The sequence below is a fragment of the Pseudorca crassidens genome, chromosome 3 (assembly GCF_039906515.1).
Source record: "Pseudorca crassidens isolate mPseCra1 chromosome 3, mPseCra1.hap1, whole genome shotgun sequence".
Taxonomy (NCBI): domain Eukaryota; kingdom Metazoa; phylum Chordata; class Mammalia; order Artiodactyla; family Delphinidae; genus Pseudorca; species Pseudorca crassidens.
Window position 1 is genome coordinate 62,266,331 of NC_090298.1, and position 24,484 is coordinate 62,290,814.

At 45.4% G+C, this 24,484-nt stretch overlaps 1 protein-coding gene across 7 annotated transcripts in view; it reads right to left on the bottom strand.

The window, feature by feature from the left end:
- Window positions 1-1,589: 1,589 nt before the first annotated feature.
- LHFPL2 (LHFPL tetraspan subfamily member 2) overlaps window positions 1,590-24,484 on the bottom strand; it is a 179,333-nt gene continuing 156,438 nt past the window's right edge. For 6 of the 7 annotated variants that reach the window (XM_067731070.1, XM_067731068.1, XM_067731069.1 and 3 more), the window contains one exon: window positions 1,590-5,822. In XM_067731070.1, coding sequence (XP_067587171.1) covers window positions 5,566-5,822 — 257 coding nt within the window. In that variant the 3' untranslated portion in view covers window positions 1,590-5,565. The other variant, XM_067731074.1, reaches the window with a different exon arrangement.

The window sequence follows — 24,484 nt, forward strand, 5'->3', positions numbered from 1 at the left end:
CAGTCCCCAAGCTGCCCCTTCTTTCTCCCTAACTCACTTCATCTCATTGTCTTCACTATCTCCTGCCTTAATTCAGGCTTCCTTCTCTTGAGAATAAATTTTAGTGGTTTCTCCCAAACACAGGCACTTGGTGGACTGCTTGCATAGGTATTAGGTTTTTCAGGATATTTGGCTATAAAAAGCCATAAGAGCTACTAAGAGCTACAAGTTATTTGATTGATTTTTCTTTTCCGTGTGGTTTTACTACTTCCTCTTATTCATTTATGCTTTTATTTACATCCTGTGTATCTAAGCAAAATGAGCTGTTCATGTCTTAAAGAGTTATCTTGCAGAGCTCTCCAGGGTGAGGAGGAAGCTGTAAGGAAGAAGATAGCAGGGGCAGCAGTGGATGGCCCCAGCCAAGTGACTAAGCAACCAGATGGGGCCCTGAAATCAAGACAGTTATTGGTTCTTGCTGCTTTGGAGAGTAGGCTGAAAGTTTGCTTTGATGCTCTTATCCTTTAGTGCTTGAGAGTCTAAAAAGGTACTGAATTATTGGAAGCTACCGAAATAACCCATTTAAAGGAAATGCCCAGAATAGTCAAGACTCTTACTATGTTAGGCAAAGACTTTAAGGTGAGCTAGGAGTAAGTTGAATGCAGTGTGTTCCAGGAAGATCAGTCATGGAAAGTTGATCCGGTAGCAAAACTGCTAATGATGAAACGGGAAGCACAGGTGAAGGTTACCCAGCCTGTGCCGCAATTTAAAGCCAGGGTCCTTTCTCCTGTGGATTAACTTTTGAGGAAGATGTAACAAGAGCTGAAAAAGCAACTGAAAACGTCCAATTTTGCTTGGATTATTTAGATCATAATATGGAAGAATTTTGCTTTTATTGATTTGGGTAATTTTGTCAGTTTTAATTTTGATTCCTATTAGAAAGCAGGCATGTGTCAGGTATGTTTAGAAGCCAAAGCTACAAGTAGTTTCAGCTGTCACAGGCCCTAGATCAGGAAAATAGCCATTTTTGTATATTCTATCACTAAGTGCTTCACGCGATACAGAGTAAGAGTTTATGAAAAGGGTTGTTAGTGTCTTCTTTGAGTTTCTAAATTAGAACTCTGCTTCTAGATGAGGTTTTTTTATGGGCAGGATTACGTTCAGGAAATGTGGATGTGAACTGCTCCATGACTGGCTTTTAACTTTGGTATTTTTGTTGGAAGGGGTGAACGTGTCCTTCTGTTGACTTTTCCCTTGTTATACACATTTCTTTACATTTATAAAGCTTTTTAAATACTTTGAAGCATTTCCATATTTCTTTACTTTAAAATTAAGATATCTGTATAGTATTTGAGAGGGTTTTATTCCTCCCTATTTATAATTACATCAGTGCTTCTCCAAGAAAGAAACATATACTTATCTTGAAGTTAAAGCTAACCTAAGGCAGGTGTATATATGTTACTAGTGAATGGCATAGTTAAAATACCTGAATATCTTCTTTCCTGTCATCACTATTACATATAAGTTAGTCTTTCAAATTTGATTGGTAGATATCTTCTTGATGAAATGATACACATCATATTGAAACCAATATACTGAGACTTGAATCAGAATGAGTTTGCAAAATCTGGTTTAATTCATATCTGGGGAGGGTAGGGGAGCATGTTGTGAAAATACATACGCACAGGAACCTAATCAATGCTAGACAAATAATGTATTAGTTTACAATATAATAGGATAAGCAGAAATTCAAAGGCTCACATGGAGTCCGTCAGCGGTAATACAATTTTATATTTGGCTCAAGTGGCTGTTGCATATCAAGTGGTGCTGAGTTCCTCCAAAGCACCTCATGACCCCCCAGTCTTGGAAGGAGTTTCACCACAGTCTCAGAAGAAATCCCAGTCGTGCTTTTATTTCTTTTGGCCCTTGGGAGTCACTGCTGCCCAAATACAAACGCAGGCCAGGGATTTCCAGTGGCCACATGTTATTGCACAGAGAGGTCTGTTCTAAGCAGACCCTTATGGCTAAGACGGTGTGAGATTAGCCCTTAAATAGTGGTCTAGCATTAACGTGGTCTATCAAAGCATGTTAAGAAATAGCTCCTTAGTGATTATGTACCAGCTACTAGTTATCACACAAACAGAAAAGGCAACGTGGCAGCTTCACATTTCACATGAAAGACTAGCATTAACTGGGCCTGTCTTGCTGGCTTAACTTTCACATAAATCTAGTGATTATTTTAATTTAGACCCAGGAAAAAAATGATTTCATACCAGTCTTTTCTTCACATAGGTTTGTGTAGCATTAAAATTGTTATGGGTTAATGACTAGGCCATGAAGGCAATATGTTTAACTCTCCTTTGCCAAAACAGAAACAATCTCTGTTCTGACTCCTGTCCAGTTTCCAAAAAACAAAACATACATACACCTTTGTTATTGCACATCTTTCACACAGACTTGTGTATGTATAATATACATATATATTTTTTAAATATGCTACACATAAAAAAGACAATGGCACTTTACAGAATACATGTTTAACAAAGATCATTACACCACAGATGTTTGATAACTATACAAAAACCCTTACACAATTAATGTAACATTGTTGAATCAGCACACAGGTTTAAAAAATCCACAGACTCCAAAGCACACATCTCTGCCTTCCTGGAGTTCATTGAGAAGCCCAGCCCCATCACAAAACTTGAAGCACAAACGCAGGCAAAAAATAAATAAGACTTGCTGGTAGCAGTAATGGTCCAGGTATATTAGATTTTTAGACTGAGGCGCTTGATAGAAATTTAATAGAAAAATAGCTGCGGGTCAACGATTGTCTAATTATTTTTAATCTATTATTTCCTTCTAACACATTCCTCCTATGCAGTGGTTTTTAAACAGCCATGCAGTTTTTGTCTAGACTAGCCTGATTTTGATATTCCATTTATCCCAACTGAAGCCTGGCTAAATGGACTAAAGGTTTAGAAGGCCCACATTACCTTTCTCCTCTTTCTCTGCTAGAGAAATTTCATCTCTGCTCTGCTTAACAAATCAGTGTTTAAGCGGCTTTTAGTGGTTTGCGGTTTTGTGTGTGTGCATGTGCTGGTTTTTTTTTGGTCTTCTGTAGCATTCAGACTGATGAAGTAAACACTGTCAGGTGACTTTCTTCTGGCCAAGAGAGGTCACGTTTTCGCTCATGACTTCTGTTATCAGAGTGACCTAGGAATATCCCGCCCTCCACCGCCCCTCAGTGAAGGCGCAGTCAGGCAGTAAAGATGATGGACGTGCTTAGAGAATCCTCTAAGCTTATGACTTGTCTGCGAGGAGAGTGAGAGTGTAAAATTAGAGTTGTAACATGGGTTCTCTATCTTGTATAGAAGAAGAAGTACAGTGAATCTTGTGATGATAAATTTAAGGAAAAAAATTGGGTTTTAAATCATTTGCCTGATGGAGGGAGTTGCTTTTTTTTAAATGAAAATTATTGCCAAGGGTTAAAAAGCAATGACTGTGATGGCATCAGAACTTGGTTAGAGCATACAGATGCACAGTAAGGGACAGGAGTCCTGTCCAGTGGCTGCCATAACCTATCATTTCTGTGTGGGGTCAGACACAGTTATTGTTTGTGTCCTGAGCCCTTATGACAGGCTGCTATGAGGATACATAAGGATACCCCTTGAAGGATACCCCTTGAAGGATACCCCTTGAAGTCACAGATGTACATCTTGTTTTTACTCTGAACTTTGGTCTAAGAATGGTGAGCTCATGAAGACCTGGTTGCATGCCCCCGCCTTCCTGCCCTTTAGCTCATTATCTGTGAGATAAAACGGTTTCTGGTACAGGCCGAAGGCTAGAATGGAATTAAACTGGAATGGAACAACTACAGCAATTACTTGTTCTGCAGCAAGGCATGGTTTTAGACTCACACAGCTTTAAGATGATTTTCTCAGGGCAGGGTTGTCAAATCTGAATCGGGGCTCTCTACCTGGTGGTGCTTAGCACACAGTACCTTGCCCGAACAAGGTTCATAGTTATTTGTTAAATTTTCAAAACAAAGCAAGCCCTCAAGTAAGCAGATTCATAAGCCTAAAGAGACCTGTCCTTTTAGTCCTTCCAGAAATTTGGCAGGTCCACTCCATTTGCTTAAATTGCAAAGAAGTGTTTCTATCGCATTCTGCAATTCTGAAGCTCAGGAGAATACCAGACTAGGTTCTTTCTGGTCACTTTGATCGGTTCCGAAGTAAGTCTGAAGTGATGGCTAATATCATTTTCCTGAATCAATTATGTTGGTGATTTATAGAAACTAGTTTAAAAGCCCCTGAATCCTTTTTAATAGTGGTGTTTCATTCATTCTGTAAACAGGTATAGGCAGGTGCTATGAGCTTGGTCTAGCTCTCATTCATTTTGCATTAACTTTCTATCTACTCTGTGCTTTCCTGAGAATGAAGCCTTTGATGTAACTCACCAGTTAGAGCAATTTAATGTTATTTCAGTCTGCTTTCAGGACCAACACCAGTAACTAGAAAAACTTAACTCCCATCTCTAGCTCCTTTTTCTGCACAGAATGCCATCCTGCTGCTGCTGGGGGGTAGGAATACAGCTGAATACAGCATGGTTACCACACAGTGGGAAAAGGTCTCCCTGCAAGTGCTGAGATTCTGGCAAGCTCTCCCAGTCACCAGATGAATGAGCCACAGCTGGCTCGGAGACCTCTGTCCCTGGAATCAGGAAACAGAGCGAGGTTTCCTTTGGCAGTCAAAGCGCAGTCCTAGCCCTAGAAGAACACCATGTGATCTCCAGTGGAAGAGGAGACTGGGCCAGTACTGGTGCTAGCCTGGCTGCTGGGGAGTGGAATGAATTTGTCTCCACTAGCAGGATTTTGTACTTTTATTCTCATGATTGGACAGGTTCTTATTCTTCCTTTACTCAAATTTCTAAACTCTTGGAGTGACAGCTCAATTGATCCACCTGACTCTGGAATTCAGCCTAGAATAAGTCCCACCACAGAATTCCACACTGTCCCTGCTGACCCCTTGGGTCAGCTAAGCAACCGACAGTGTCTTGCTCGGCCCTTTAGCACACATCCTCTCCCCGGTGGGTGTGCAGTCTTCATTGCAGTCTCCACCTGGGAGAGTTTGAAAGAACTAGGAGGAAACAAAAGCACCAACCCCCAAACCTCACTCTGAGGCAGAGATGCTCACAGGCATGCAACCTGTGCAGAAACGTCTCTCAACAGCCCGCAAATCTGGCCAATGGTCTCTTCTGTTACCAGAGAAACTGCTGCTTTAATGGTTTAGGTCATCATCCTTCCTTGAGCCTTGGGGGGAGATGGAGTCTGACAGAACTTAACTGCGTGTCAGGGTTTATGTACTGTTTTCACGTTCCATCTCTTACAGTTTGCACCGTGGCCCTCCTGTGCAGTCACTCTGTGCAGCTGGGTGTTGCCTGTCGTTGGTCCTGGCGAGGCTCAGGGCTGTGGAACGTGGCTTTGGTAGGTAAAGGCTAGTTCTTCACTCGATTCAAACGACAGAACCGGAAGTCAAGTGTTTCACAAGGTTACACGAGCAAGAAAACGGCATTGATGTCTCTTCCAAACTAAAGGAGGCAGATAAGGTTTTTCCCCTCTTCGATTTCTTCTTGGACTTTGTCACTGGAGGTGGCAATTTCTGCTTGTGCGGAGAAGACGGCACAGATGAAAGTGAGGACCGTGCCCCCGATGGCGGTATAGAAGGCCCAGCCCAACGAGCAGTCTCCGGGTTTGTAGGCCGATGCGTAGTGTCCGCAGTAGCCTATGGCCTTCTGGCAGCCCCAGCCAGCAGGGTAGAGTATCAAACCCAGGATAAGGAAGAGGCCTGCAGGGCAGAAGAAAAACAGGTGAAAGCCCCACGGCTCTCCAATGGCAAGTGAGTAACTGCGCCAGTCTGTGGAATGGCTACTCGATCTGCCTGCTCTGGGCAACGGCATCCGTTCTGCAATAGCAAGTGTTGGGGACCGTTTCTAGGCAGCTAATCTGGCCTGATCAAGACAATCAATCAATCACTTTAATGAAAATATTTTTAGCTGCTTTTGTACATGTTGGAATGTGAGCCCACTAATAATTCCTCTTCTAGAAAAGCAGGTAACCTTGTTACTACTTCTTCCCACAGGGCTCTTACTGCAGGGAGCAGTTAGTTCCCTTTTGGTCTGAGGCAGAGGTCGGCAGACTAAGGTCAAGTGGGGTCTTGTTTTGGTAAATGGAGCACAGCTATGCCTATTCGTTTATGGACTGCCCGTGGCTGCTTCTGTGCGGGGACAGCACAGGGAGAGTTGCTACAGACCCTATGGCCTGCAAAGTCTGAAATATCTACTCTCTGGCCTTTGGCAGGAGAAGTTTGCCCACCCCGGTGTGAGGGAATTCACGGAGAACCGTGGTTAAATGCGACAGACCACATCTTAAGCTGGGTGTCATGCTTTAAAGATAAACCCACGAGGAGTCTGTTTGCTGGCATCCACCAGCAACCAACCGCACACCTAGAGACCTTCTATGTTTACACATACATTGAGAGGCCACTTGCAAACTCCGTAAGAACCTTTGGTCCGAGTGCTTTCAAGTAAGCTCAGCTCTGAGGAGACGCTAAGAAGCTCTGTTTCCACTGTGCTGACGCCACCACAGCACTGCCATGCTAAAGGCCCATTTTTCTCTCCCTCCAGCTGCTCACTGTGAAATTGAGAGGCCTTTTTCCTGCCAGCCCTGGGGGTTAGGAGCTACTCCAGGGCAGGATTAGGCAAGGCAAGTGAGGCACAGACAGTCGTTCTCAGGTGCCCGCTCTGTGCCCGCGGCAGCCCGGGAGGGAGCGCCTCCCCGACGCACGGGAGACGCTGCCTACGAGGGCGTCCGCATCCCGGGACCACGAAGGGAACTGAGCGGCCTCAGGTCTTACCGACAAAACTTTCTTGGTAGAAAGGGTGCTGCGGGAAGAAGATGGCTTTATTCGACGTAGCAGGAAGAAAGAGTTTTCTTTGAAGAATGTCACCTACATCATCAAGATCGCTAATGCACAGTCAAAAAGACCTGTTTTTTAGATACACTGGACTAGCAGTTCTGTCCTCTTAATTTAAGCTTACTCTAAATTCTCTTTTCCTACCTTTACTGAAATCCTCTGGGGTTACCACACCAAAGCTTCCTAGGCATTTACAGCAACTTCCTGACAAAAAGAACACGACTGCATTTGTGCTAGTATTCGGTTTGAGGAAGGTTGTGTTTCAGACCACAGATCACAGCTGTCATGGAGAGCATCTTCTCCCCGATCATGGCACTAGAGTGGGTTTTGGGGTCTGATTGTCCCTACTTCCCAAATTCATCCCCTTGTTCTCCTCTGAAGGCCTCGCGGGGCTTTCTAGCAGGGGTGGAACAGAGGGAATCCATTTACACGCTCACGGTCTGAAGAAGAGCGATTCACAAAAGTTTTTCTAACTGTGCAGCCCTCATTTCTCCGTAGGTCGGGGTGCTGGGAGCCAGGTGGCGGTGATCCGTAGCTAGGGAAATGCGATCCAGTGTTGGGAGGCGTAAGTGAAGGGAGCAGCGGCCCAGATACCTGGAGAGATGCTGTTAGAAATGACCGGGCGCATGGAGCAAATCCTGCCGAGGATCAGGCCGCCTGTGGAGAATGTGCTGGCGCGCTGGCATAGGCACAGTCCCGGACCAGCTGTCCTGGTCTGGATGTCTGGCTAGAAGTCACATAGCAGAAAGGCCCCTGTAGTCCCTGTGTGAGGCTAGGACACAAACCAGCAAGATGGTGGACCACAGCAACAACTCAGCAGGTGGTCGGTCACTTAGTAGTTAAGGTCTCTAGGTTTGGAGTAAGATAGAGGTCTGAATCCAAGCTCTGCCATCTACGAGCTGGGTGACCTTAGAGAAGTCTTTGAACCGAAGTATGATTACTCACCTGTAAAATGAGCTCATCCTTAACTCATAAGGTGGGTGTGAGTGTTACACAGTCTGTAAAGAGTACTTGCTGTGTCCCTAACAACAACTTGGAACACAGACTAGCGCTAGGTAACAGGTTAAAGCCCTTGGCAGGCCCCTTCCATGCAGAAGCAGAAGCAGTGTAAAGTTTACCAGTTATGAATAGACAGGCTGGCCTATTGGGGGGGGTGGGGGGGTGGATATTTTGAAAGGTGTCATAACTGGGGGAGAGGAGGCTACAATGAGTACCCTTGAAAGAATAAACTATTCTCCATCTGAACAAATGTAACTCAGCTGGGGAGATCTACGATGACTGAGCTAATTCTTTTGTATTTCTAAGCCTGTGATAAATCCCGATTAATTCCCACCTTGTTCCCTAGGAAAGCTCACCCAAGGCACATGGAACCTTGGGAGCTTCCTCCCTCCGGTCCTAAGTTACTGCGCTGGAAACCAGAGGCACCATCGCTGGGACCTGTGTGAGGATTCAGAGGCACTTCGAGCACGCAGCCTGTAGGCAAGGCAGTATTAACGGCTCTCCCTTTTAAAAGGCCAGAGTGTTTATATTTGAATATTAATTGCACACATCGTTTGTATTATGTGGCTTAAACAAGTCCAACTAGTAAAATTTAATGCATTTTAATATGCATTATAACCCTTGAATTGTAAGGGTTTCTCTTTATGGCAAAATACTTTTCTTAACCACCCTTCTCTAGAGTGGCTGTTAGCAATTTACATTCCCACCATCATCACAGCAGGGTTCCCTTTTCTCCACGCCCTTTCCTGCACTGGATAGGGGCTAGGGACAGAAGACCGAAAGCACAGAGTCTGCTGTCACGTAGCAGCTCTGCCACCCTGTGCTGGGCTCTGGCTTGTAGGATGCACAAAATAATGTGGCTGTCTCAGATCCTTCTGGGAAGCCAGCAGTTTTAAAATAACTATTATTTTAATATCATCAGACCCCTTTTTTCAGAACACTCAGGAACATTCACCCCTGTACTTCTCCTTAGCTGTCCTCTTTGCTGGTAGCTCAGATAAGGTTCCTGAGGTGCTTCAGGCCTTCTTAGAATCTTGTGGCTGCTACTGGCCAATCGATCTGTGAATAAGGACAGCAGGGAGACATCATAAAAGGGCGCCATGCTTAAGAGTCTGTCAAAATCCTCAGCTTGACTATAAGCCCACAGGGCAGTCCCCCGGAAGGGTGACAGAAAGTGGCTCTGTTAGGCTGCGAGCCCCGGTGCATGTGATGTGCGCCCAAACGACAGGCTCCCAACCTGGGCAGCCTGGCTGGTGGGCCTCTCCTCCCAGCACTCACCAGAGCTGCCCCTAGCTTGGTTAATGCCGTGAAAACACAAGACAGTCGGAGAGAGAAAACAGCCGGCCTTCAGGTGAGCAAGGACAGAACAAGCATTTGTCATCTTTCTAGGTATTTAAAAAAGGCTCTTCTACCAGAGGAGTTCCAGAAATGTCCACGATTCAGGTGGCCACACGCGGCCCTCACCTCACCTCGCCTCCCGGGCCGGCGCAGCTCCCGAGCGGCCTGGGCGCCGGCTCCTGGGCCCTAACGAGCACTCCTTAGTCACAGCCGTCATCTCAACAGGTTCTTTCTGCTTCCAAGTAAGATTATCGAGAAGGCCAGAAAGGTTTCCCAGCTCTCAGAGTAAAATCCAGTTTTCCCTCCCTGGCCCTCGAGGTCCTCCGTGCCCCAGCTCCCCGCGCCTGCCTCTCTTGCCCTTTGCCCTCTGCTCCGGCCACACACCAGCCGTGCTCGGGCCTCTGCTCTTGTTACGCTCCTCTCACCTGCACTGCCCTTCTTGCAGACAGCTTTCCAGCCACCTTCAAGTGCCATCTCCTTGGTCTTCTGGTCCCATCTATTTACAATTCCAAACACCTACCTCTCCCTTAACCTGCTATCCCCCCCTTCCTTGCTTTATTATTTCTCCTTAGCATTTATTACTGACAAACAGAATAGATTACTTTGAGTCATACGAAACTGTCAATATTTGTCCATTTTTTACCTACAAAAATGGTCATTTCATGTGGTTCAACCTGATACTTCACTTAGTTATTCTGATTGTTAATCCACCTCCATTCTAAACTTCAAGCTCCACGAGGGCGGTGCTCAGAACAGTGCCTGGCACAGAGCAGACTCTTAATAAAACTTTATCAATGTCAGTGCAATTCGCTTTGCAATACAGTTTTTCTAAACCATAGTGCCCCTGGGGAGAAAGAGTAAAATAACTTTGGCAGATGCCAATCAACAAGAATGAAGTTATCCCAGCAGGAAGGGAGATGCACACTCTTGGTTGGCTGGCTTCTCCTGTCACACTGCCTGGTCCAGGCCTGTGAATCCCAGGGGCTAGAAGCAAACATCCGCCCCAGATTCCAAATAGGCTTGATGACACCTGCTACCGAGACAGAACTGAAGTCCACGACTTCTTAGATGGGCACATCAGACAGCAGGCAAGAGAACACAGTAAGACATACACCAAGTCTGCTGCAAATGTGGCGTGGCTTTTCTAGTCATCAATTTGGAGTGCACCAGGGACTGTCAGCTGAGGTGTGCTCTGGATTGAGTTTCACATAAGAGCCACACCAGACAATGGTCTGCTCTCCCCCGCAGCTCCTGAAGTGAGGCCAGCCTATCTCTGGGGCCTTTCCATCTCCTTGCCTTAATGCATCACCGTTTGGGCTGTGTGTGAATGTGTGTTGGGAGGGTGGCAGAGAAAATAAGGGACTAGGCCAGTGGGCATGTCATTTCCTTCTGACTGGCATCTCTTCCTGGTGCCTGGCTGAGCTGCGACAGGCCCAGCTGGGAGGGGGAGGAAAGGCAGGCAGGATGATACTGGCCAACTACCCAAGAAAACAGCCACCACTACAAGAAACCACAGGCAGTTCAGAGGGCCGGTAACTTCTGCAGTGGCTCGACTTGATGATACCCAAGAAGGTACCATTTTTTCCCAACCTTAAGAGATATCCTCTCCCTTGTATCCTGCCTTTTCTCTTGCTAACAGCCTCGCAGTTCATGGTACCAAGAGAACTAGAAGATGCCAGCATATGCTCACCATGGGGTCACTTGGGGGATGACTCAACCTTATCTGGGGAAGAAATTAATTAATTAAGAAAGAAATTAATGAAAAGGAACGGATGGTTAGTCACTTGGACTATTCCACAGATGCCACACCAGGCTGGAGACAGAGCCCTGACAATTTACCAAGGCTCACCATAGGGTGCTGGCTCTCTCATGGGCACCAGCTATCACACTGCAACACCCATCATGTCCCTCTGCCATTTTAGTAATATTTTCCCCTACCTGGAAGGAGCTTTCAGACTCAACCCTGGATTCCCAGCAGTTCTATCCTGCTACACAGGAATTTTTAGAGTCTATGGGTGACCTAAACACGTGGTTTGTGTTTAATTCAAATAATTAGACTCCATGAGCTCTGAAAGGGAGAGGGCAGGAGCTGTGTTTCATGGCTGAGTTTCTGGTGCCTTGAAAAAGAAGGTGCTAAAAAATAAAATGAATGAAACACCCTGGGAAAAGTAATGTCAGAGTCTTCCTGATCAACAGTCAGCACTGACTGTGATTAGACCGGCCACAAAATTATATATCTTAGGTAATTTTCTTGCTACTGCCTTGAAGTGAAACAGTATGGTATCAAATACAAGTTTTAATCAAATCCCTTAGGTGGGGGAAACAACCTCCATAATCTTGCCAAGACTCCAGTTTTGGAAAGACTACGAGTTGCTGAATGCAATAAATAATATGTTACTTGTCTGAAGGTGACCACCTCCAGCTTTAAGCGTCCGGGACGCTAGGAACGGGGAAGCCAAGTCTGAACCACTGCTCTTCAGCCTGTGAAGGAAGAGTGCGGAAGGCTCCGTGGCTACTTCACAGGCTCTCCCTGGCTGTGTCGGCCCCGACGCCCTCCCTGCCAGTCTGTCACCCAATCACCCCACACTTTTGCTACCTGCTGGCCAAGGGGACGGACTCCAGGTTTCTTGCCTTTTGTGTGTCACCCACTGTCTGTACAGAAGGAGGCCCTTTTTCCTGGCCTGACAAGTGAGAACTAGAGGCTGGCCCCTGTTGTACAGAAGAACAAGTGAGTCTTTGGACATCATACTCCCACCTCCCCTTCAGACAGGCTTCCAGACTAAATAGTAAAGACTGACTAGACCTCAGTTTCCAAAGGAAATTTTCTAAGGACGGGAAGAAAAGATGGCCGTCTGTTACTGCTACCAGCAGCCTGTGGAGAAGCCCCCAGTGAGGGACGCACCCTCAGCCTCCACTAGGTCATAACAAGCTCATTCTGAAGCTCTGAAATACCCTAACATCTCTGGAGAGCGAGTGCACAGCAGACAGCGGACAGCAGGCTTAGCATCATTTGATACATTTGGGCTCCAACTAGGTCTAGCTGAGGACCTGAACAAGGGGTCTCACTCATGCTGACCCCCTGGGCACTCATCCACCTGGAAATACCCTCCCCCCATCCCAGCCCAAATGTCACCTCTGTGTGACATTTGTCACCACTTCCTGCCAGAATGTTATTCTCTGTGTGTTCCCACTGCCCTGTGCACATCCCTCTTCAGCTCTTTATCATGTTATTTTTGTATATTCAACTCAATTTACTGAGTTACCTACTAAGTGGCAGGCATTATTCTCGGCCCTGAGGATAGAGCAAGGCCCCAGCAGAACTCTGAACCCCTTGAGGGCAGAAAAGCTTTATCCTTCTTGATTTACATCACAATTTTATCTTTAGCATTTACCATAGGGTATGTCACACAGTTGGGTAACAGGTCAAGAGTTCAACTTATTTCTGGCTTTGAAACAGCCACTGACTCATCTAGGAACCCAGCAGGAAACCATCTAACTATCAGACATCCATTTCCCATTCAACATAGCTCTGGGGGGGAAAAAAAAATTCACCTGGTGGTGTTTATCCCTGTCAGGTCTACCCTGTGACTCAGACTGAGCTCCAGTCTCTGAGGTGCTCAGCTCAGCTGTGCCGGGAGGCTGCCCCTGTCACCGCACCCCCTGCCCCTCAACCTCTGGCCCAGGCGGCCATCCCTCTAACAAGAAGCAAGACAGATCAGATGGGAGAGTGACTGGCTTCCTGCATCCCACCCCTATTCTGGGACACAGCTCAGAGAGCGTTCCAGCCTTACTGGGGGTGACAGCTTCACTCAGCAAGTTCAGAAAGTACTGACAATACTGTGGTAAAGCAAAACTAAGGAGACAGGGCAGTGCCTCTTGCAGGATCATCTGCCAGTGTCCTGCCTCCACACGGGAAGCCATGTTGGTTGTCCCTTCGCGGTATCCCTGGCTGGTCTTCCTCACCTTTCCAGTCTCTGAACACGGGAGGGCTCAGGGCCCAATCCTTTGTCCTCTTCTCCACATTCTCTTGATTGATCACACTCGGTCCCACAGTTTTAAATACTGCCTCTAGGCTGGCATCTCCTGAATTCTGATCTCCACCTTTAACTCCAGATTTGCATATCCAACTGCCTACTTGACCTCCACTTGGATATCTAACAAGGTACTTGAAAACTATGTCCAAACCTAACTCTTGATTCCTACTCCCCACTTCAGAACCTGGCCTTTGCCCTGTGGACCTCATTTCAGCAAATGGGAGCCCAATTCTTAGACCTGCTCAGGTGAAAACCCTTAGAATCCTTCCTGACTCCTCTCTTAGGGCCCACATCCCTCTGCGGCAAAGCCTGCTGGCCTTCATTCCAGCTGCTCCCTTGGCCGGAAGAGCTCTTCCTCCTGACTGTCCATAGGGCTAACTCCTGTATCTCCTTAAAGTCTTTGGCTGAATCTCTCCTCACCGAATCCTACCCTGACGACCCTATTTAACATTGCAGCTTCCCTCCTTATCACCCCAGCATACCCAACCTCTCTCACCCTGGCTACTCCTTTTGTTTTTTCCTTCCATAGCACCCATCACTTTTTAACATACTGTATACTTATTTGGTTTATTGTGTCTCCACCAGCTTGAATGTAAACCCCACGAGGATAGAGAACTTTGTGCAGTTTTTTCTTTATGTATCCCAATTGCCTAGAACAACGTCTGACGTGTAATAAGTGTTCAGTAAATATTTGTTGGATGAATGAAAAGATAGAGTGCTATGATGTGGATGGTTACATTTTAAAATGAAGCCATTTTAAGTGCTTGCCAAGTTTTTTAAATGGTTGGAGGAAAAGCTACGTTCGATAACGGTGAATCCCAGGGGTCGGCAGTTTTGGCTAACAGCACACCAGCCACACTTACTAATGAAACACACAAAGGGACCAAACCATGGGACTGGCCTTCTACCTGACTGCAAGCACTGAATATCTCCTTTCTGGCTACAGAAAATAGATCTTTGTTGGGAGATGACGCAGAAAAAAGCAGTAAGTCAACTAAATGTAATAAGTTTTCAGTAATCTAGAGATCATCTTAGCCTCAAAACTCTGAAGTTGTTTCCAACTATGCTTGGCAGCGGTAACGACATCTATAAAGACATGCTGTGGCTGACTGTGGGAACTGCCCGGGACACCAGCTGGGAAGGGAGGCGCAGTGCAGGGCTAAACCTGGAGAAGTTCAGGAAAATGGCAGGTGGCAGAAGGGTACACCCGGGGGAACGAGGAGCGAGGTGGACCATGGCAGTATGCAGAAGTGGTAAGGGCGGTGTCTAGAAGCAGCATGAGCCTGGAGAATGGAGAGACTGACAGAAAGTGTCGGCACTGAAGGCAGGAATGTAGAACTGCTGACGGCCCAGGAAAATACCCACTCCCATCAGCAGCCCTGAGGACAGTGTCATAGATCAACCGCAGGTGCAGCGATGGGGGGGTGGTCAGGGGAGGGAGAGGAGGTGATTCCCTGCTTCCAAGAGGAATATGTTTAGTTATTTAACTCTAAGTCTGGGACCATCATGTGGTACAACAACTGATGTACAGAGTGATACACAACCACCCTAGGCCTGCTAGTTAACATTTATCTGTATGTTTACCTCTCTTTTCTGTCTAAATTTGAATTTTTTCCCAAGTCATCTTCCATGCTGACAGCTGGAAGTCATTTTGGCAGTCCCTAATAGCTATTTGAAAGTCGTCAACTGTTGTTAGGTAGGGACCTTTTCTCTCTCACAATTCCCTAAGGCAAACTGTCAGGTATTATTAAGACTGTGCTTTGAGGAAGGCACCATGTCAGACCAACGAATTTGCCATCCAGCTCTTCTCTTTCCAAAGATCACAGTATGAACCTGTGTACTCCTCCTGTGCAGGGACTTTGCAGACAGCCTGTAGTGGTCATTCTCACTCACCAAGGCAAGGCTGAACTAGGTCCTCTACACTCTGTTTTAAGAAGAGAGGCAACTCAGAATTTCCCAGGTAAAAAGTTTAAATAAAAAATTACAAGTAAATGGTTAGCCAACTATCTGGAAAATTATCCAGAACAGTGATAGTAAAAAACTAGGAATCTTGCTGTGACATACTATGCATTTGTCCCATAATAGGACAGCACTGGCTCCAAGGTCTCTTAGATGCCTCAAAGTATGTACATTTGGCTCAGATGAACTCCCGCTGGATTATAAACTGGACAGCAGTAAGGAGTGTGTTCTGTTCCTTGGCTTCTACCTCCATCTCCATCCCAAATCCAACACAGTCCTCTACACATACTGTGTTGTTGACCAACTTCACATGGCATTTCTGATTCCCATTTCCTTTCTAGTCTTCTCATTTTTGGAAGAACCTTTTGGAAAGATCTTCTGTGGTAAAAATGGTAGATGCCAAGCAAAGATGACATGGAGTTTAAGCTATAAACACCCTCCCCCAATTTTACACATTCACAACTAATACTTTAAAGCTGGAAGTTTATACTCAGATAAACTTATGATCAGAACCTCTTAATGATCATAATGATAATTGTTATAATAACAACGGCAGCAGTTAAGTGCTAAGCACTTTAAATATAACTCAGATGAGAGTTGTCTCCGTGAGAGGATCTTGTGAGGTTGGTACTATGAATATCATCATTTGGCACATGAGGAAACTGAGGCACAGAGGGATTAAGGTTACACAGCTAATCAGTGGTGGAGCTGGGACTCAAATCCAGGCTGCTGCGTTACTGCACACCAAAGACTAGCTTCCAAAACAAAAGCATCTGTGCAGCTGAAGAGGGGAGACTGCTATATCCTCAAAAGCTGGCTCGCTTATACCTACGAGACGTTAGAGAGCAGATGACGATGAACAGCTCTCAAGTGGAAAAAACCACAGGAATGCTGTAAGGGGATGACGGGGAGAGGAAGGCTGCACAAAAATAAAGGCTCACCTATTCTCAGGCAGGTTGATTTGCTAACCCTGCAGCAAGACAACAACAAGATAAAGGATTTCCATCCACCCCTTCTCTTGCATTACAATCTGAGTGTCATCAGCCTCCTTTACTACAATATAGATGTCACCTTGGAATGGCTGCCACTGGCCAAAAAAAACTTCTAGAAAGAACACCTATGAACAGCTCAAACCAACATAATATTCGCTATGATGTCCTCTCCTGAAGAATCTGTGTGAGCAGAAAACTGGAAATAAAGCACAAAACCCATCAGACCAGGGGGAGAAAATGTAAGCCGTATCATCTGTTTACATTTTAGTCTTTGAGATTCTGTGCACTTGGGAACCATCTGAAACTGCACATCTACCTAGAATACTAATGCCGTCCACAAACTGGTCCACAAAAAAACCATATCCTATGAACTTTCCAGGAGAGACATCTGTAGCTGATTAGACAAAATCGAGCACCGAGAGCATTCTCAGCCGCCAAATTACATCCCTCCTCCAGCAGCTGGGGCCATGGTTTAACCATCCCGCTTCCTCCAAGTAGCCTTTCTTTTCTTTTTCTTTTTTTTTTTGCGGTACGCGGGCCTCTCACAGTTGTGGCCTCTCCCGTTGCGGAGCACAGGCTCCAGACGCGCAGGCGCAGCGGCCATGGCTCACGGGCCCAGCCGCTCCGCGGCATGTGGGATCTTCCCAGACCGGGGCACGACCCCGTGTCTCCTGCATCGGCAGGTGGACTCTCAACCACTGCGCCACCAGGGAAGCCCCAAGTAGCCTTTCTTAATTCACAGAACAGAGCTGAGGATCTCTGCCTTGACCTCCTCCTAACCCTGAACCCTTGCACCATTCACCATTACCTGTACGCAGGCAGTAGGTTTTAGTTAATCCTGTGCTAACAAGAGATTTGCTTGTCTCAATGTCTACATTCGGGATGCTGCTCTCAATCTAAGGCATCAGGCTCTCAAATCTTGCTTATGACAACTACAGACACCAGGATGGGGCCCCCCCCCAGGTCTCTTCTACCCAAGAAGAGTTCTGGTCCTTGCCTCCCAAGCCCCAAGGCTAAATTAACAACGCGGTTCCAGCCTGCTTGACTTCTCCAGATGCCAAGACACTACCCTCAGTACCAAAATGCCAGTTAGCCATTCAGAGTCAGGGGTATTCGAACAGTATTTATAAATAAGAGTAATATAACAAAGTATTAGTTATACCATGAATCAAGGAGTTCTGCCCAAGAACTGCCACCTTTGGTTAATCTCTACTTTTGAAATCACTTTGCCCACTAAGGCTTTTCAAATTTTCATTGAAGATTTATTCTATAAAGCCCAGACAGGATTTGGTTTTACTGACTGCCAGTTCTGGAAAGATTCTTATTGGTTCTTTGCATGATGACTCATTTATTTATGCTCTGTCTAGGAGGGCAGAGTACATGCTAGGATTGAGACTTAGCAGCATTTACTACATCCTTTACTCTTTCCAAATGCCTAGAAACTCACAGTTTCTAGCACGGATTAGTGAGCACAGAACAGACTATGCTTCTGTCAGTGAACAGCTTTTACTGAGCGCCGAGTGTGTATGTAGCAGGCCCCAATCTGAACATTAGAGGGCTGTGAAAAAGTCACAATCCACACCGTTGCTCATATTCTAGAACAGTGGTTCCCAAGCTTCTGGACTTCAGACACTAGCAAAATCTCCAGAAAAATTACTGGGAGGTCAATAGTTTTTCTTTTGCTAATATAAGGACACTAAAAATAACCGTTAACTCCTCTCACTATCATTTCATAAAAAAGGGTATTTTAACGCAAAAAGGGTAAAGGATGTCATCTAAGAATAAAGGACAGTTCTTTAAATTGAACACATTTAGCACTATGAAATCTTACAACATTGTCCATATTTTTCTCGTTTTCGCTGAGGACTGGTGGCAACTAAAAATTGGCGCTTGCCATCTGCCTCTACAAGGACTAAGTCACTAGCCACTGCAGCCGCTGACCTTCAACACCCCCTGAAAGGAGTTCAGGGTGGAGATCAGGAATGAGGCACTCTGTGCTCTGGGAAAAACTGGCAGGACAGGCCTTCAGATAGATATTTGCAGGAGAAGATTTTATGAGCCCAAATTCTTGCATCTTCTCTTATCTAGAAAAGTACTAAAATCATTAACAGAGACATTTTCTCCTTGTGACTAGCAGTAACCTTCACCAGACTAGCAGCAACCTTCTGCAAAAAATGTGTGCCTGACTGCACGCTCCCCCTTCACCAAAACCACATATATACTGACCTTCCCCCCGCCACTTCTTCGAGCAGTTCCTCAGAGCTATCTGAGACGCTGTCTCCTGGGCTATAGTCCTCATTTTGCCCCCAATAAAACTTAACTTACAACTCTCACGTTGTGCTTTTTTTTCAGTTGACAAACCTTAGCAGGGTGCACGCCCTTGTTCAAAGGCAGTGAGAGGCCGCTGGGGTGTGTGTGTGTTAGGATGGGGACATCTTTCTAAGAAGCCTGTTTGTTTACTGTATAAATGAAAAGGTAAAGAGTTTTCACTGCACCTCATTTTAAAGTTTCAAGGGTTTATGGACAAGCTAGACTGGGCCCAACTGGCATTTAAAAACTCTGCTTTGAAGGCCAGATCAGAAATGGGAGGTCACTGGTAATGAAAAGGGTTTTCAGCTGATAACCAGTGTCTTTGCAGAGCAGATTATATCTACATGTCATTTTAGTACATGATCAATAACATTAGAGGTTTTTAACCAACAAGATTTTCTGAGGGGAAGGAGAAGAAAAGTGAAGGATCGGTGTCGGTAATTTTTTACTTAAAGCTTGTATTAATGCTTATACCGTCTCCCTGGAGGAGTCTAGTAGGGTACTTGTTTTCTACTAAAAACACTTCCATGGAATTATAATTGGCAAGAAAAATACTCTTCCAGGGTGGTGGGTGGAGAACGGATGACAAAGCAATAAAGAGAATTCTTTGGAAGACAATCAGAGCATAGTTGTCATAAAAAGACCTTACAGCCAAGCCCCCCAGAGGAAGTTTCTGTTACAATTACTCAAAATTAATGACCATCAATTAAGAATTGTCAGATGCCCCTAGAATATGTGGAGAAACAATCCACAAGAAAGATGCAGTTTCTCCCACACTGAAGCCTCCCTAAACCTTTCTCAGCAATGATTCATGTTTATATGCAAATTACTTCACTGGCAGTTTCTAAAACTTTAACTCTTACCTGTTAAGATGCATCCCCACAAACTAATTTAGATTATTCCTTCCCATGAGTTAGTGATAAAATTTTACTTTGCATTCCAAGTGAGAAGGTGTTTCCTAAACTGTTTCTATGCAACTGGAAGAACTCTATAAACTATTTCTTGATAAATTATTCATCCAACATGTAGGATTAGAAAGAGCTCCTGTTTAACCAAAATACACTTATAATTCAAAGTAAGCTGCCCCCCCCCCAAAAAAAATCAAATGCAGTGCATAGCAGAATAAAAGACAGTTAAAAAATTTAGTTACTGAGCTCTGAAATTTTCAGGACAGTAAGTAAATTTCTTGCCTGCTGAAGTTTTGGGGTCCAGATAACGTTAAATAATTTCTGCAACAAAGCGAGTGCCATCTTTTCAACACTAGGGCCCTGAGGCTGTCCTTCAACTCTGAACACATAGCCACTGAGTATTTTGGTTTGAAGTTTTTAATATTGGCTTCATTTTCTCAATATGTGTATTTTAGGTTTCATCTGTACTGGGGGCTATCTTTTAATAAAAGAGATTGAGGGCCAATTAATAAAGCTACTGGGAAGCCTCTATACAACAACTGAACTCATAACTATGCCTAACTGTGCCTGGGCACATGAGTGCACAGATTACTTCTGAAGTGACGTCAGAGCTTAGAAGAACACCACTGTTGCGTTAAGTTCTTAAAACAGAGTGCCTGAACCACTTGTATAAATATTCAGAGCCATACTTAACGTGATGACTTGTTACTGGAATTGGAACATCATCATCCAAGGGCTCTGAGATTATCTGTCTACAATTAAGTGGTTACCATAGCAAAGTCCTTTATTTGCATATCAACTGCATATTCTATCTGAATTTTAAGAGAGTTTGCAATTTTCCTCGAGATTTTCCAACTGATTCTTTAAAAAGATATCCCAGTCCCTAGATTTACTCAAATTAATGCGTGCTTGGTCCGCTTGCTCTTAGGCAGTAGTTTTGTTTTTCCTCTAATGATACAGTTGAATTCTTTTGCTCCCTTTATATATGATGATACTTTGTTTTGTTTTTGATTTTCTAGGGTACAGCTTCTAAAGCAATGACTCTCTAATATGGTTTTGGAGCAGAAACTCAAGAAATTGTAGACCTGAGTCTATAGGTCTTTGTATTTATCGGGCATCCAATAAAAGCTCCTTGGATTGAAATTTAATTCTGGCCTGCCTTATAACATTTTGGCATTCTTTAGTTTTCCACAAGGCTGATGAATGAGTAAATGCGTCATCATCAGGGGTACTCTTAAATTGACTGAGACATAGAACGGTTACATCTGACTTCTGGTGGAGGCGTCATCTGTCTGGAGAGCCAGAAATCCAGAGCCTCCTCTGGACAGCCAGAAGCTTCCGGTGCCTCATTCTAAGGAGAAGTAGGGGATGCTCCGTCTACTTCCCTCATGTCTTTTCTTTGAAGGTATTTTGAAGTCGGGCAACCAAGGTCACAATACCTTCTCAGAGAAAGCAAGGTGAATTTTTCAGGTGTAAAATGGGGCCAGGTCTCTGAAAGAGTCAGGAATCTCTTCCCCTCTCCCCACGTTTCCCAAGTCCTGTTCTTACTTCTCTCCAGTGACCAACGTGGTCACCGGGAGTGAACAGGTAGGGCATGGCATAAGTCAAAACGGATGCTGCGACCAGGCTGAGTCGTGGTTATCTTTCACCCTCTGAAAAACAGCAATGAGAAGGCCAAGACCCAGACAGCAGTCATGGTGTATCTCACATGCCCACCCCGACTTCCCCACGCGTGCCGGACTACGACAAAGCAATTCTACACGCAGCAGAGACAAAACCCTCCCCTTGTCTTCTCTCTAAGATCCTTCTTTTATTCCTTTCCCTTTCTTTTCTTCATATTGTTCTCCTTCACCCTCAATCTTTGCTCACTTCCAAGAAAACTGAGTCTGCACAGCAGGCCCTGAGCCCCCGCTGCAGAGAGCGATGCCAGTGAGCATGGATGGCGATCTATCCAATCAGACTGGTGGGGCAGCTCGCTGAGGCCATCCTGCTGGGCTGAACGCGGTGTAGACAGACAGAGGGCTACAGGGACTAGACAGCGTGAGAGCCAACCAGACACGAAGCAGCACAGAGCCGGCGAGGCAGGACTGGAGGACAGTAGGCAGCCAGGCCAGAAGCTCACACGCTATTCCAAGCCTCGTGGCAACCCCAGGGGAACAGCCTGGGCCAGCAGCAGTGGGCCAACTCCTGAGCTCACTGCCGTGGCCCCGTCCCAGACCTGAGTCACTGGGGATTCCGCGGACTTCTAAGAGGGCCCTACGTGCATTTCCAAACCCAAACTGCTTGATGCTGTCATGGAAAACCTGGATCTTTGCATTCTACGCTTTCACTGTGGACCACATCCAGGTCACAGCCTAAGGAAGGCAGCTGGTGAAAATGACCCTGCTGGCCGATTCCCCAGCTTTTGTAATGAATCCCAGAGGGCTATGAACTGATGTGTGTTTCTGGCTCTACCAAGTCCCAGACGAGTCCTCACCCAGTGAAGACCGATCAGCCTGTGATTTATTCTGCAAGGGGAGCCTGAGAAGCCACCTGCAATCAGGACTCAACCGCTAGAAGCTGCCTCCAGAAAGGAAAGGATGGAGAATGTACAGGTCAGGGGAAGAGGAGTGAGAGGAAGAAGCTCTTTGTTTTCCTGTCAACTCAGCTTTTAAAAAAATGCCTGAGGACACCCAGAGGCCCATAGGAGCCACAGGGCTGCTCTGTGCTCTTCAGTCCCAACAAAGGCAGGCTATTAAGGGGCCAGGAATGGCACTTCACAATGTAGTTAACATTTGGTTTCGACAGAACAAGGTCAGTTCTAAAGACTCTACTCCTGAGAATGCAGCAATTGGAGGGAACACAAAAGAATGTACTAACACCTGCCAAGAAAGCACAAATGCTTTAATAATCATCATATAGCTACTACCACTTACTATCTACTATGTGTGCTTAAAAGCCTTTCTCATATATTATCTAATTTAATCCTCGAAACAACCCTGAGGTATGTACTACTATTATACCCGTTTTCCAAGTAAGAAAACTGAGGCTTAGAGATGACGCAGACTGGTGAACATTTCACAGACACTTTAAGGTGAGGTCGGGGCTGATCCAGGGCCAGATGAGGTTTGAGCTCTAACTGCTGCTGAGAGCGCCTACTGAACAGCCAGGGCATTTGTACATGAGCATTTCCGAAGTGTCAGCTGGGTGCCCACCAGTAGGTAAGGCCTTGAAGGCGAATCCTGCTATCTGAATTAGCTTAATGGTCAATAGTTGTATTTTCATTTTTTTTTTAAGTAAGCCAAATTTTGAGATTTCCACTGAGGTAGCAGATTCTTTTACACCCGACTTCTAAAATCAAAATACTAAGATTCTGATGGTTTTTGTTATACTATGGACAGTGACAGCTATGCGAGCCTGTGGCCTTTAAGATTAGGCACAGCAAAGGCATACTAGATAGCCTGTAATTTGTCACCCAGTTACATTTTACAAAAATGTCATTTCTGCCAATGCCAAGTTGTAAGAAGAAACACAGTCTGAGTATCTTTCTGAAGGATCCTTTCATTGCTTTGGCAACAGTCTCCTTTCTCACCATTTGTTTCAATGTCAAACGGATCCAGAGTTGAGAGCAGGGTTGTGGGGAGAGCAGAGACTGATGCTCACAGCTGCAGCAAGTCCTTGGCTGGGGCTGGCCATATGCTCTTAGAGACCGGCCAAGAGGACAGAAAGCAAGCCAGCTGCTTCAGACACCCAGGGGGCAACTCTCTTAAGCCATAGATTCAAGAGCCACGGCTGCCACTGATGCTGGCTTGAACTGCCTGGTGGAGACCTCTACTATTGGAGAGAGAGCCCTCAAAGATGTGCCCCTCACCCCCTCCCCAACATGACGGAGCCAGCTGACCAGCGTTCAGTCCATCCTTCCAATGATTTCTTCTCAGGGGTGCTGCTGGGCTGGGAGGTGAAGAGAATCCACTTTCTTGTGTTTCAGTTCTTAGCCTTAGATCAGTGGCTCCCTAGAGAGGCAGAATCTGACTGTACAGGAATCTCTGCCTCTGGCCAACTTTTAGCAATTTCAGACGTTTTGAGATGCCATATGTATGCATGGGGAACATAAGTGAAAGGGGATGGGGAGAAAAATTTCTTTTTGAAAAATCAAGACTTTGGGGAGACAGATGACCAACAGCCCAGCATCTTGGGTGTGCTACTGCTCCCTTCTCCCCAGCCCTTCTTCCTAGAGGCCTGAGGCAGAGAGAAAGAGAAAAGTCAAGAATAACTCACTGGAGTGTATGAATAATACCTAAAATATGTACTCATCTTTGTGCCAAAATGAACACTCTAGCCATTTATGTGAAATAGCAAACAAGAGCACCAGAAGACTTGTTGGGCTAATCCACATTCTTAGAGACTAAATTCACTGGAGTAACACCTTATTAAAAACTGCATGTAAACAGTCTTTGAGACTGAAAGACATCTATAATTTTCTGCAAATTGATTGCAAAAGACCGATTGTGGTGGTATGGCCCAAGATGTCCCACCCTACTGTAAATGGCCTTTCCTTTGCTGGAAAGCACTAAGTTTCTCAAGATGAAAAGCATTCCTAGGGATGACAAACCAGGAGTCTCATCTGCATACCAGCATATTGATAAAACTCATAATAAAGGCATGAAGTCATCGAAGATAAGCAAATAAAACATAGGGCAAACTGAGCAGAAATACGCCTCTCTGGTGAACCAGGACTCTCAACAGGATTAATTATTTGTGTAAACTGGCTTCCCTTCATCTACATGTTTATTTTGACTTTTCAAAAGCTTTAGTAACACTTTGGTAACACTCCTCAGCAAGCTGTGAGATGCACATGCCCCCGAGGCACTGTGTGCCTGGGGGGATAAAGGAGAGGCATTTCTGACAAGAAAAAGATGAACCAGGATGGAAACCCACCTTGATGAACATTTCTCGGAAGTGAAAACCCAAGCTTAGGGGATGAACTGCAGATTGGAGAAGTGAATCAAAAGGGG